Source organism: Vipera berus (genome assembly GCF_964194415.1).
Source record: "Vipera berus genome assembly, chromosome: 6".
NCBI lineage: Eukaryota > Metazoa > Chordata > Lepidosauria > Squamata > Viperidae > Vipera > Vipera berus.
In genome coordinates, this window is record NC_138208.1 from 50,391,656 (window position 1) to 50,407,171 (window position 15,516).

Consider the following 15,516-nt stretch of genomic DNA (forward strand, 5'->3'; position numbering starts at 1 on the left):
GGCAGAAGTGGAAAGAAGCGGGGGAGCGCCTCTCTCCCCAGTCTGCCAAGCAAATAAAAGAAAAGTTGAATGCAGCGGCTGGCAGGCAGGGACCACGAGGAGCAGCCAGGATTGGAGGAGCAGAAGTCAACACTGCCAAAGAGGAGGAAGGAAAGGAAAAGTGGGGTCTTTAAATAGTTATGCCCACTTCCCCCCCTTTTTTCTTATTTTTTGCAATGATTGGTTGCAGATATCCACATGTGTATGCTTATCAGGTTCGGAAACCTCCATTTAAGTCTGTGCGTGTGCACAGACATAGGCTGACTCCTTGTCTCCTGTCCTTGCTGCCTCTCTGGTCTCTCTGCCTCTCTCTCTGCCACTTAAAGCCATCCTGCACTTAAAGCCAGACCCCCTCCTTCTTTTCCTCCTTCTCTCTCTCTCTCTCTCTGTGTATGTTTGTGTGTGTGTGTGGCACCTCCAAGTCCGTTGATTTACCAGCGAGCCACCGCCTCCTCATCTCCTACCCTTGCAGCCTCTCCTGTGGAGACGCGTTTGCGTCTCTGTGCCACTCAAAGCCATCCTGCAGCGGTTTCAATCGGCCCCAATCAGCCCCTTCATTGCCAAGCGTCGCCATGGAAGTCAGTGGAGGTCCGCGACACCTCGAAAGGCCAGCCTCAGCGCCTCCAAGTCTGTTGGTTTTATCGGCGAGCCACTGCCTCCTGCAGCTCTGCACTGCCTTCTTCCTCAACTCTGAACCATGGACCATGAGGATTCCTCGCCCCACAGCTGCCATGCCGGATTGTCCCTCGCCCTGTTGGTGCTGCAAGTTGCGAGCCATGGGGATGCCTCGCCCCAGTGGCGTTGCTGGCCTGCCTCTGCTGACTCCTCTGTGCTTTGGCTGTGCCAATGATGTTGGAGCCGCGCCAAGCCGCTTGCTGACTGGCAGCATCCCGGAGCTGACCCAGCCTCGGCTGATGGGCCGCGGGCCGCACGGGCCACTCATCAGGCCACCTGGGTTTCTGGCAGCACATCCCACAGGGGAGGTCTGCTAGGGAGGTGGTGGTCTGGCGTTGTTTCCCCTGTGTGTGTGTGTGTATGTTGGACTCGCGGTGAATGGCTAGTAGAGTCAGCAGCAGTCCAGCTTTGTTTCCCCCCTCGTGCATGTGTGTGTGTGTGTCAGACTCACAGGGAATGGCTGGTAGAGGCGGCGGCAATCCGGCATTTGCCCGACACACACACAGGAGGGGGGGAAACAATGCCGGACTGCCGCTGCCTCTACCAGATGTTCCCCGCAGGTATGACATACACACACACACACACACACACATGCACGAGGGGAGGAAACAACGCCGGACTTCCGCTGCCTCTACCAGCTGTTCCCCCTGGGTCCAACACACACACACGCACGAGGGGTGTGAAACAATGCCGGACTGCTGCCACCTCTACCAGCCATTCCCTGTGGGTCCGACACAAACGTGTAGGGGGAAACAATGCCGGACTGCCACATCCATAGCAGACCTCCTTTGAGGGATGTGCTGCCAGGAAGCCGGGCAGCCCGATGAGTGGACCATGCAGATTGCAGCCCATCAGCCAAGGCCGGGCCAGCTCTGGATGCCACCAGAGTCGACGAGTGGCTCGGCATGACTCTGACATCATCAGCACAGCTGGAGCGCAGAGGAGCCAGTGGAGGCGGGCCAGTGATGCCACTAGCGTGAGGTGTCCCCACGGCTTGCAACTCGTGGCACCAGCAGAGCAAGGGGCAAACCAGCATGGCAGCTGTGGGGAGAGGAATCCTCGTGGGCCACGGTTCAGAGTGGAAGAATGCAGAGTTGCAGGAGGCGGTGGCTCGCTGGTAAAACCAACAGACTTGGCTTTTCGAGGCACCATGGATCTCCATTGACTTCCATGGGGATGCTTGGCAATGAAGGGGCCGATTGGGGCTGATTGAAACCACTGCAGGATGGCTTTGAGTGGCATAGAGAGACACAGAGAGACACAAACGTATCTCCACAGGAAAGGCAGTAAGGGCAGGAGATGAGAAGAAGGAGGCAGTGGCTCACTGGTAAATCAATGGACTTGGTCCCTCTCTTTTTCACACACACACACACACACACACAGAGAGAGAGAGAGAGAGAGAGAGAGAGAGAGAGAGAGAGAGAGAGACAGAGAGACAGAGAGACAGAGAGAGACAGAGAGAGACAGAGAGAGAAAAGGAGAGAAAGAAGGAGGGTGTCTGGCAGTGCCCGAGACTCCATATGCTGCTCAGAAACACCACCACCACCCCCGCATGCCCCATCTGACCGACCCACTCAGCTTTCCAACAGTCCTCCCATCTCTTCCTCCACTGCCGCCACATGCAGTCTGAAGAAGAAAAGAGGCTTGTGGGCAGTCCCACAAACCAAAGAACTTCAACCAATCAATTCAAACTTCAAAAGTTTTTTTTTCCGTGAGATGTTAGAATTGATTGATTGAACTTTTTTAGTCCCACTTTTTTTTCTGGACCACACATGGCGGCAGAGGAGGACTGGGAGAGCCGCATGTGGCTCTGGAGCCGCGGGTTGCCGACCCGTGCCCTGGGGAAGTGGATAGGATGTTCTGGAGCATAATGCTTTCTGTGGGGTGGAATTAGGCCCTGTTTGGTTGCTTTGAACTGCTAGAAATATGAGGGAAAATATATCTGGGTGATATTTAACCATTTCTTTAGAGAAGAGGTGCAACCTTCTGTCTTTAAGCCCTTCCTGAAAAGGATTTCCCTGGACCTAAACATGTTGGCCTGCTTTCAACCTTTTTCTGGGGAAGGTTCTGGAAAGAATGAGAATTAGTTGTGGAATATCATAGATAATATAAATTATTTGAAACCCTGTTTGTCAAGATTCAAGATGTAATCCACAATTAATCATTTTATTAGATCATCTTTGTCAGGACCTAGGTGGGAGATGTTCAGTTATCCTGTATATTTTAGATATCTTGACAGCATTTGATACAATTGATCATGATATCCTTTTGGCCTGTCTGCAAGACATAAGTATGAATCTACTGATCTGTAATTGGTTTAGCCCTTCCTGAGTGAGTAGATTTAGTTGATGAAAGTGGTAGAACAGGAGTTGACCCCGTGTTTTTCCTTGTAAGATATCACAGGAATCAACTATCTGGCTGCTGCTTTACAACATCTAAAAGAGACTGTTGGAAGTTACTTCCAACATCTGTTGACTTGGGGAATGATATCAATGTGCTGATTATATTTAGTTATAGTTGTCAACCCAAAGCCAACTTGGATATGTAAGGGATATCTTGACTTGCTATTTAGAGGATATAGGGAGCTAAATGGGATGAAATAAGCTGAAAATAACTTCTTATTGTTGCTGTTTGTCCAAAGCCATGTCTTTTTTGACTGTATGGGATGGCACAAAAGTAGTGTAGTGATTTGTGGATTTTCCAAGATTCTCAGTGACTGATGACTTGCAGGTGGAGGCCTTGGCTAAGGAAATTTTTTGCCACCTTTGTGTCATTTGCCCATTGCCACTTTATGTGAAGCAGGAGTTGACAATTCATACCCCCACCACCATAAGGTTAAAAACTATTGCAATTTAATTTACATGGGATGAATGTAACTTTGACTACTTAGGACCTGACATTTTACAAAATGTAATGGCCTACTGTTGGTTTATACAGGGAGATAATGCATGTTCCAGATGTTTCTTTAGCTTTCAGTAGATGTTGGGTACAATTCAAAGTACAGTAGACTAGGGGTCACTAACCTTTGAACTGTGCCCCTTCACAACCGGGCCACAGAAATACCAAGTGGACAAGCATGTGCATGCATCCCCACTTGCGCAAGCAGCAGGCAAGCACATTTCATTTGCGTGAATATGGAACTGTATGTGCTTGCTCATCGCTCGCACGGAACCATGCCCTCCCTCCCAGCAAAGCAGGAAAGGTTGGGGAACTCTGCTGTAGAGCATTATCAGTGATCTATAGTATTATTTTCAAACTATGATAATTGATGTATGCTTTTTCAGATGCTTCTGCATTTAAACATGATAATATTTTATTTAATATTTACTTGCTACTGAATATGCATCTCAATTTTTTGTTTATTCTGGCAATCAAAGCATTTGCAGCAGAAAAGATTAAGAAGCAACTATAAGAATGTATATGAAAAGGCAAACCATAATTTCAGGGACTGTTATAAACAAAACACAGTTTATCTTTAGCTACAGTTAAAGGGCTTAAGAAAGATAGAAGAACATACCACTTTCCTTTCTTCCTATTTGTTCAGGCCTTGGTTCCTTCTATCCTCTATTTTCATTAGTAATCATGTTTACATAATATTGCAGACATGTAGACTAAATGGATTTTCAACAACTATGGTGGCACAATGGTTAGAATGCAGTATTGCAGGCAAACTCTATCCACAGCCTGGAGTTCGATCCTTATGGGGCTCAAGGTTGACTTAGCCTTCTATCTTCCCGAGGTCACTAAAAAGAGGATCAAGATTGTTGGGGGCAATATGCTGGCTCTGTAAACTGCTTAAAGGGGGCTGCAAAATACCATGGAGCGGTATGTAAATCTAAGTGCTATTGCCATTTCCTTCTATCCTCTGATTGAATGTTTTAGGGCAGTGATGGCAAATCTTTTAGAGTGCCGAGTGCCCAAACTGCAACCCCAAACCCACTTATTTATCGCCGGGTGCCAGGTGGGACATGGCCCACTGGGTGGGCGTGACTGTGGTGGTCATGGCAGACTGGGTGGGTATGGCCAAAGTGGGCATGGTCACCTCGATGTTGCTCATGGGGAGGGATGCCTGTGGGTGCCAGGCAGGGTTGGGGGAGATCCAGGGGGTCTCTGGCAGGTGGGGCAATTGGTCAGAGCCTTGTCCTGCAGGGTGAGGTGAGGTGAGGCAGGGTGGGTATGCCAATTGCTGCAGGGCAAGGCAAGGTGAGGTAGGGGCCAGGGCAGCTACTGCCTGACACCATGAGCCCCCCCACACACATGGGGGCCGATGGTGTCTGTCAGCAGCCACAGCCTGCTGGCTCCTCAACCAGTGCACTCTGGACAGCTAGCCGACAGCTGAGGAGGCAATGCAGTGGGTCCTGCCCGGGAAAAGGAGAGCGTGCGAGGCCAGGAGGGATGGGACGGGGGGGAGGGAAACCAGCTGTGCCAGGATGCATCTGGCCACATGGGACCTCGGGCAGCTGGTTGAAGAGGGACGGTTGCCATCTCTGGAACATGACACACGTGCCCACAAAGAGGGCTCTGAGTGCCACTTCTGGCACACATGCCATAGGTTCGTCACCACTGTTTTAGGGACTGAACCATATAACTTAAATTTTCATGTTAACTGTCATTTATAAATAGCCTCATTCCTGTTCTCTCTTCATTTAGAGAGGCAGTAACTGGGAAGAGGTTGTTTCTTGAATCATTGTTAAGCTTCAGAAAGAGGTCTATGGTTAAATATTAAAACCCAGGATATAGATAAGTGATCGGTAGAGGAGTATAGGTTTATTGGAAGTCTTCCTAAAATTGGTTTATATTTTTCATGTCTTCCGCAGTAACTTGGCTTATAAGGAGAAAAAAAATAAAGTTATCAAATAACTGTAGCAAAGGCATTCAGAATAGTCCTTCTAAGTTGTTTAAATTCAAGGATCTGGAAGCAGTTCGAAAGGTCAAGTTAAATATAAATCTTCACCCATTTCAATCTCAGATTTGCAAATTATGAACTTTAGGCAATATATATTCATCTTTATTTTTTCTACATAAAGATGGACAGTCAAAATGCAGTTGCAGTTAATAATTAGATATTTAGTTTTTGAATTATAGCATTGTATATCTTCTGTCTAATACAAATTTTGGATGGCTTCACCCAGTATAAATTCCCCTTCCCAAGCCTTTTTGGGAATATGCATGCATAAGAATTTTAATTAATTGGACTGTTTGTACAATAAATTAAATGCAACTTCTGTCACTATTGCAGTATGTTGACTGGAGCACTGTGCCATACTATTTGTCAAAAATTGCATTTTGTTTCTTTTTTCCTATATTAAATCAATATTATCAGGCAATGCATATTTTAACTTTGTTTTTTTTTAAAAAAAAACTTTTATATGGAAGCTTGGATTTAATCTTATATTTCTACTTTAGATCAATTATTGAGTAATATTGATCATATTTATCATTTCCTGTGTTAAAGAAGAATTATAATTTTCTTTTGCCACCCACTGGCAATAATAGCAACATCTACTGACATTTCAATTTGGAGCAGCAACAATTTCAGCTTCAGTACACCTAAATTATTAAAGTGATTACCAAATCTTATGAGATTAAAATAACACAATTAGTTTTTATAATGCTTGTTGCCAAAAAAAATCAATTCAATATGTAAATTGTGAAGACTGAATGGAATACAGACCTGGAGATTCTCATTTAAAAAAAAAAATAGGAGACTGGTTTCATGTCTGCATCAAAAATTTAAATAGATCTCATACTATAGCTTATTCAATAAAAATAATAGTTATAATCCATCATATTTGTTTAGAAAAGAAATGAATAATTCATAGTACTGTTGGAGATTCAGAGAGTGAGAACTGCATATTTTTGCAATATCATATAATTTTGATGGTCTAGGAAGTCATACATATATTAATTGGGATAGTTTTTAATATTTTTCCAGCCAACTTTTGTGATTTATATACCAACTATTTGGAATTCCACAGCTGAACAGTAGAAATTCTCTGTTTCATTCTTACTGCAAAGAGACTTATTATTCCACACTTTACAATTTACAATTTCAATTACTTAATGGACTGAAGACCTGATGTTGGTTGAAGTCTCTGAACAACATGCTTATCGATGTAGACTTTGTAGAAATAATTATAATCAGATATGATCATCACTTTATTAAAATGTTTGTGTAAAACTCTACATGCACACAAACCAAAAGAATAGCATTTTATCTATTTATTATAGATGCCCAGAGAGATTTTAAGCTGTTGTGTGAATTTCATATCTACACACAGAGACTTCTGTATTCATACCTAAATAATCTTTGTTTCAAATTTCACACAACCTGAAAACTGTGATAGATTCACAAGAAGTAAGCTGTAATTCAGTGTTTTATGATAGTCATGTAGCAAATATCAGTTCATGGTTCAAATGAAATCAGAAGCTATATTTAATTAAATTGTCTGCTTTTTAGGCCATAAAAATTGTCTTCCTTCAGATACAAAAGGATTGTGATAATAAGACAAGATATAATCATTCAAGCATGATTTCTGTAGGAGAGGTTATATTTGCAGCTATCCCAACAGGAGTTGAATTCATGTACATGAGAGAAGATAATTAAAGAGATTGACAGTATCTTCTTGCAAACTAATTAGCAGCAGCATCAAAGTTAGCTACAATGAGTATCTGTTCTGCATATAGGATACTTAGATTAAGCATATAAATATATGTTTATACTCTTGAGAACACATACACATGTATGTGTATCCAAGGAAGGAAGGAAGGAAGGAAGGAAGGAAGGAAGGAAGGAAGGAAGGAAGGAAGGAAATACACACAGAGAGACACAAAAACACAAACACACACATTCCTTTAAACATTTTATTTTTGAAGAATATCAACAAAACAGAAGTTGCTTACTGTTTTTGGCTTTGAAGACATCAGAAAAGAAATAGGATATGGAAGATAAATATGGAATTTTACTTTATGAAGATATTATTCTTTCATCCTCTCCCCATTTTGCTGATTGAGAACATGTAGGTTATGGGCATCACAACATTCTAATAAAGTTTACTAAGCAATATTAAATAAATATTTAATTATTTACTAGAATTCAGTATTCATTCTTACATCTGCTTTTCATTTTGCATCTACAGTATACAGATTTTAAATAGCTGGTGAAATAGCTCTAAAATACTTGCATTCTGGAAAAGAATGGAAAAATAAAATTGAATTGCTACACTAGCTGCCAATATTGAAATTGCTAATAAAAGAAAAATGGTCATTCTGCTAATTAAGGGAATAGAATATTAAAAACAAGTAGAATAAGCATAATATAATACAATGCATTATGCTGAATATCTCAAAAGCAAAAATTAACTGTTTCAATATAAGAAAGCAATTTATCTAATATTCTTAGCAATACAACCTTTCAATGGGAAGCAAATTTTTTAAAGAGAATGTGTTATCAATGAATAATTCTATATACATATTATAGAACAAATGAAAAAATAATTTGTACTTTAGTATCCTAATTCTGTTATCATTTTGAATCTGAAATAAGCTACCTGTCATGGTTCCAATAGATTAGACCAGTAAAAAGAATTCCAAAGCAAAAATGTTTCCTTAAAGAACATATTTATTTGGCTATATAGTATTGGCACGATCAAAAGTGAACCCAAAACTGAAATCCCCCCCCTAAGGTTACAATGTTACAAAGTTGAACTTCCCACCCAATGGGAACAAAATGGGTCTGGCTCATACCTCAATATTTGGGATGTTTCTAGAGCAGAGTTTAATCTACAGATATTTCTCCTGTTGGAATTTGTGCATTTTAAAATGAGATTAGAATTTAAGGCTATAGCTTGAGGAGACTGAACTATTTAAGAAAGTTTATGTAATATATTTGTATTTCTGTATATAGATATTGTTTTCTCTGTGAGTGGGTATAGAAATTATTACACATATTCACAACGATCAGAGTTCAGCCTTCAGTTTATCAGTCTGATATTTTGGCTGCAAAAATATGTTTTTTTTAAATTATTTTTGTGAAAAGCAAGTCTTGCAGATCTTTATTACACTTCCCCCCCCAAAATTACAATGGTTAGTTTGTTGTCACTATTATTTCATTTTCTATCTTTCATGCAGCCAAATTTTTATGTCTTCATTGCCGACGTTGACTTTCACTGGGTCTTAACCCTGAACCATTCTACTCACTTATCATTAGAGAGGGCAGCAGTTCTAATATCCTCTATTATTATTTAATTACTATGATTAACAGATTGACTGCCAATAATTCTAATATATAGAACTGTGACTGAAAGGGAAGTACCAGCATTTAGTGCAAAGACAGAATATAGGCTCTCATAAGACAGTTCCTTGAACTATGACTAGGGCCTGAAGCTATAGCTCATTTCTGCAGAATGCATCAGCAAATGAGCAAAATATAGAACATTGTCCATTTCCTGATGCTGCTGTAATTAGCTACTCTTAAAGACTGAGATAGACACTGGTGCTGAATAGTTTGTGAAGCCTTTTGAACTGTTTTCCACATAAATCCTAAAATTTATTTATTTATTTTATTAAATTTATATGCCGCCCTTCTCCCTAAGGACTCAGGGCGGTGCACAACAATAAAAATTAAAAACATAAAATAGAAAATTTAAAAAAGTATTAAACAATAAATACAATAATTATATGACAATTTAAAAAACCAGTTAAAAGCTAATTAAAACCGTAGTCAGTCCAGGCCCGCTTGTTGGAACAACCACGTCTTCAGGTCACAGTGGAAGGACCGAAGGTCAGGGGTCGTCCGCAGCTCCAGGGGCAATTCATTCCAGAGGGTCGGCGTGCCCACAGAGAAGGCTCTCCCCCTGGGGGTCGCCAGCCGGCATTGCCTGGCCGATGGCACCCTGAGGAGGCCGACTCTGTGGGAGCAAACTGGGCAATGGGAGGTTGACAATGGCAGCAAGTGGTCTCGCAAATACCCCGGGCCTAAGCCATGTAGGGCTTTAAAGGTTATAACCAGCACCTTGAATCGCACCTGGAGGGCAACTGGAAGCCAATGCAGCTCACGCAGGAGTGGTGTAACATGGGAGCACTAAGATACTCCCATAAGCACCCGCGCGGCCATCATCCCATTGATTAAAAGACCTGACTCTAATGTCCTCTCCAAATGTACGATAATCCCGGAGATTCACATACTTTTCCCATGCACAAATATGTAGCTTTGGATCATTTTCCTTGATAAATAAATGAACTGATATAATATTTTGGATACATTTGTTTCTTTGAGTTCTGTTTTTCCAACTTTAACACTTGTGTAATAAACAGATCACATTTTAGGTCATATTTGTGCAGAAATATTAAGCGCCTTTGTATGATATATAATGTGGGTCACATTTTAATGAGTTGCCAGTTGACCCGCAAAGCAAATGCTTACAGTAAATAAAGCCTATGGTTTCATCACCTTAACTAAATCAGTTTTTTATCTCAATGCTATTAGTACATATTTTGGGGGATTTCTTTCAGGAAAATGATAAATGACATCAGTTATATCTTTATGAATAATTTTTGCCCTAAAATACTAGTTTGTTTTGGCATTTTGGGGATGTTATACAATTAAGAAGATTAGGATTTAAGTTGCAGAAGAAAGTAGTATCTTGAAAAGTAAATGGATTTATGATTAATAATTTGGTCAACTGTGTCAATGCTGTTTTACATAATTTTATAATTTGCATGAAATACTATACAAAACTGAAAATACACTAAACTTTGTCTAGATAAATTAGTAAATTAGTAATGTTGTAATGATTTGTTTACAGTGTCAGGAGCAAAATGTCACAATATGCTAATTTATAATGTATTTGTCTTCATAGCAAATGAATTATCAAATTAACAAATGAATAAGATGAACCAAAGATATTTTGCAAACACAACAAAATCTCAGATGAGCCCCAAAGGAGATGCAGCCTAATTCCATACATTGGAGAACATTAAGTCAAATGGAGGACAAACAATAGATTTTAGAAATTTTGATTGGGTATTTTGTGAGTCGAGAGGTGTCCTTGTAGATACCCAGCTGGATACTATATGGCATCAGATCCAGAACTCTGGCTTTAAATAACTTAATTGCTGCTGAGATGTAATTGTTGCCATGTTGACTTGCATATTTGATAATTGCAAGGGATACTCTTTATGCTTTTACATTAAGTTCACTCATTTGATTAGTCCAGTAAATGGAAGATTGAAAATAAACACATAGATATTTGAAAGTTTAAGTTGCTCAATAAGTTGTCTGTTGATCTTCCAGATTATTGCAAACTTTAAAGCATTTTCTTGAAAGTACCAAAACATTGTTTTAGAATAATTATTTTCAAGGAGTTCCCTGGAGCAATAGAATGACAAGGTACATTACATGCCCACATGAGTTACAGATATAATTATTTTCAAGGAGTTCCCTGAAGCAATAGAATGATATAATATATACCCACATGAGTTACAGACATAATAGATACATCATCAGCATATAGGAGAATAAGGATAGCCAAAATAAAGCAGAATATTTGGGACCATGACTTCCAATCTAATAGAACTAATCTTTCTCAGTGCAATCTCATCACCTTTTGGGATTATTCCTAGTGAGTTATTTTTTTTTTTAACATTTCACATGTCCCACACAATCTGGCTGGAGTTGATACCTTACCCATTCAGTTGATAGCAGGCATATATTGTCCTCCCATGTGAAAATCACATCTAAAAATAAAAAAATAATGCATTATTAAAATGCATTACAGGCAGTCATCAATTTACAACTACAATTGGGATTAGAACTTCCATTGCTAAATGAAGTGGTTTCTAAATGAGTCACACCTCCTTTTATGACTTTTTTTATCACTGTTGTTAAGAGAATTACTACAATTATTAAATGAATCATGTCATTTAGTGAATCCAACTTCTGTTATTGGTTTTGCTTGTTGGAAGCTGGCTGGAAAGATTACAAATGACAATCCTGTGACCCAGGGATACTGTACTGTAACTGATATAAATGCATGTCAGTTATCAAGCATCTGAATTTTAAACATATGACTGAAGAGATGCTGCAGATGTTGTATTTGCAAGGACTTTTCATAAGAAACGTTTTTAGCACCAACATAACTTTGAGCACTAAATGAATGGTTGTAAGTTGAGGACTACAGTACTTCTGGTTTATACATTGTATATACTTTATACCCAATGGTGAACAGATCTTATACTACCTACTGTTAAAAAACCTAGTTCCTTCTCTGACTATGGGATAACCAAATTTCTTTGAAGTTCTCTCCAAGAACATTGCAACATTTTAGCAAAAGCTATGACTTATGGAAGCCATTTGATGCCCTCTTCCTATTACAAGTGCTTCAGCCTTTTCCTTTTTAAATAAATACTATTGTATCTGCTTTATTTGATATACAGGTGAAACTCAAAAAATTAGAACATCGTGCAAATGTTCATTTATTTCAGTAATGCAACTTAAAAGGGGAAACTAATATATGAGATAGACTTATTACATGCAAAGCAAGATAGTTCAAGCTGTGATTTGTCATAATTGTGATGATTATGGCGTACAGCTCATGAAAATCCCAAATCCACAATCTCAGAATATTAGAATATTACATGCAATCAATAAAACAAGGAGTGTACAAAGAACAATATCGGACCTCTGAAAAGTATAAGCATGCATATGTACTCAGTACTTGGTTTGGGCCCCTTTTGCAGCAATTACTGCCTCAATGCGGCGTGGCATGGAAGCTATCAGCCTGTGGCACTGCTGAGGTGTTATGAAAGACCAGGATGCTTCACTAGCAGCCTTCAGCTCTTCTGCATTGTTCGATCTCATGTCTCTCATCTTTCTCTTGGCAATGCCCCATAGATTCTCTATGGGATTCAGGTCAGGTGAGTTTGCTGGCCAATCAAGCACAGTAATCCCATGGTCATTGAACCAGGTTTTGGTGCTTTTGACAGTGTGGGCAGTTGCCAAGTCCTGCTGGAAAATGAAGTCAGCATTCCCATAAAGCTCATCTGCGGAAGGAAGCATGAAGTGCTCCAAAATCTCCTGGTAGACAGCTGCATTGACCCTGGACTTAATGAAGCACAGTGGACCAACACCAGCAGATGACATGGCTCCCCAAATCAACACAGACTGTGGAAACTTCACACTGGACTTCAAGCATCTTGCAATGTGTGACTTTCCATTCTTCCTCCAGACTCTGGGTCCTTGGTTTCCAAATGAGATGCAAAAGTTGCTCTCATCAGAAAAGAGGACTTTGGACCAGTGAGCAACAGACCAGGTCTGTTTTTCTTTAGCTCAGGTAAGACGCTTCTGATGTTGTTTGTTGTTCAGGAGCGGCTTGACAAGAGGAATACGACATTTGAAGCCCATGTCCAGGATCCATCTGTATGTGGTGGCTCTTGATGCACTGACTCCAGCCTCAGTCCACTCCTTGTGAAAGTCCCCAACACTTTTGAATGGCCTTTTCCTGACAATCCTCTCCAGGCTGCAGTCATCCCTGCTGCTTGTGCACCTTTTTCGTCCACACTTTTCCCTTCCACGTAACTTTCTATTAATGTGCTTTGATACAGCACTTTGGGAACATCCAATTTCTTTTGCAATTACCTTTTGAGGCTTTGCCTCCTTATGGAGGGTGTCAATGATGGTTTTCTGCACAAGTGTCAGGTCAGCAGTCTTCCCCATGATTGTGATTCCTACTGAACCAGACTGAGAGACCATTTAAAGGCTCAGGAACCCTTTGCAGGTGTTATGGCTTAATTAACTGATTAGAGTGGGACACTTTGAGCCTAGAATATTGCACCTTTTCACAATATTCTAATTTACTGAGATTGTGGATTTGGGGTTTTCATGAGCTGTATACCATAATCATGACAATTATGATAAATCACGGCTTGAACTATCTTGCTTTGCATGTAATGAGTCTATCTCATCATATATTAGTTTCCCCTTTTAAGTTGCATTACTGAAATAAATGAACTTTTGCACAATATTCTAATTTTTTGAGTTTCACCTGTATACTCCTCTTGGAATGTAAATAGACTTCAAAAAAGAAAGAAGTCAACCATTTTTACTTACTTAAATCACTAAACATTTTCCTTGTTAAAGAAATATTTCTGGTACATCTTTTTCTCTTTTCTTTTCATACCTTTCTGGCTTTTTCATTAGTATAATACTTTAAAGGTAGATATTTACTACTAATTTCTAGTATTAACTTTTATTTTGAAAATTGGTAGCTTCAGATTTTATACCAAGAATTATAATCCTTTAAAGAGGTTTCAGAGCTCCAGCTGGAATAATAATTTTGGAAAATTAGTTATTTATAAGAATGGAATAGTTTGTCTCTTTCACCAAGCTCATAAAAGGTGACAGTGATTCTTATCTATTCCATTCTATATCATCTGTATATTGTGGCAGTTTCTCTTCTCTAAGTGACAAGTCAGCCTTTTTAATAAAATATAGTGAACTTTTTATAATTCCTTTTTTTCTTGACAAAAGTGGAACCCTTTCTCAACCCTTTTCAAAGAAGTAAAACTCTACAATAGCATAATTTGACTAGTTTTGGAGAACAAAAATGATTCTTGTTCATTGTTCTTTCTTTCAAAATGATCCTTATTTTTTTAAAATCATGGCAATATCTGTAGCTTGCTCTTTCTTTCTTTCTTTCTTTCTTTCTTTCTTTCTTTCTTTCTTTCTTCATTGTAAATATGTTTCTTGATATTTCATTGTTCATCATTTTATTCTCAGCAACTGTCTTCTTGTCTTCTCCATTTCTCTGCTAAATGCAGGGGATTATTATTGCAGGAGAACAACAGGTTTTCAGAAGCACTGCATTATTATAAATTGGCTATTGGAAGCAGACCTACTTTAGCCTGTAAGTAAAGTTGCATGCTTGTTGTATTTAAATACACTGTTCCTTCTCATTTGTCTTGTGTTATAAATAAAACTGTTAAAAAGAAAATTTGTAAGCTGTATTTAATTCTGTTAAATGTGAGCAGATGTTTCCACATGGTTCCAGTATATTTGATAACACCTGGGCCATCCTTACTGTAATGTGAAGATGCTGTACTTTGGTAAAATAGTTGATCTTGGATGTTATCCAAGGGCTCTGTACTATTTGTTTTATTGTTAGGCAAACATATTTTGCCAGAGTAATGTTCTGATTTTGATTTGAGTAAAAGAAGCTGAAATATGCTCAAATTTATGGCAGTAAGGGAAGTGAGCTATTTGATAGAGAGGGTCACACATTTAAGAAGCAATTCAGGGTTGCTGGACTGCTTCAAGCAAGTTTGGTAAAAGACTTCTGTTATTTACTTCATCTGATTACCAACCTTTCAGTGACGAGGTCAGAAGCTAAACCAGGATATTAGATTATAGGGGTAGAGAAACAGAAAATTCATGCTAGATATCATTTCAATTCCTTGTATATATGCTTGTATGTGGAATCTTCTAATGTGTGAAAGTCCCATGAGTAAATGAGTCTCTCAAAATTCTTATTGAAAAATTAAAGCCTGTGACTTCTGAAACATCAATATAGTACTTAACCACCCTTAATTGGTACTTGTTCAAGTTTAAATGTAAATTGATGAGAGGGTCTAACATTTCCTTCTCTAGAAAGAGAGAGCTGAAAATGTTACACTCAGGCAATAAAGCAATTTAAGTTATTCTGCCATCATCCCCGATCCAAAAGTCTTTAATTACCATAAGATTACCTTGTTCATTTGAAGAGCAGTTATTGTTTCTACTGAATCTACTGAATCTCAAATGTACTG

At 39.4% G+C, this 15,516-nt stretch overlaps 1 protein-coding gene across 1 annotated transcript in view; it reads left to right on the forward strand.

The window, feature by feature from the left end:
* TMTC2 (transmembrane O-mannosyltransferase targeting cadherins 2) overlaps window positions 1-15,516 on the forward strand; it is a 235,336-nt gene that overhangs the window by 166,619 nt on the left and 53,201 nt on the right. Inside the window, exon 5 of the mRNA XM_081330298.1 lies at window positions 14,533-14,618. Within this exon, the coding sequence (XP_081186424.1) occupies window positions 14,533-14,618 (86 nt within the window). The remainder of the gene's footprint in view (window positions 1-14,532; window positions 14,619-15,516) is intronic.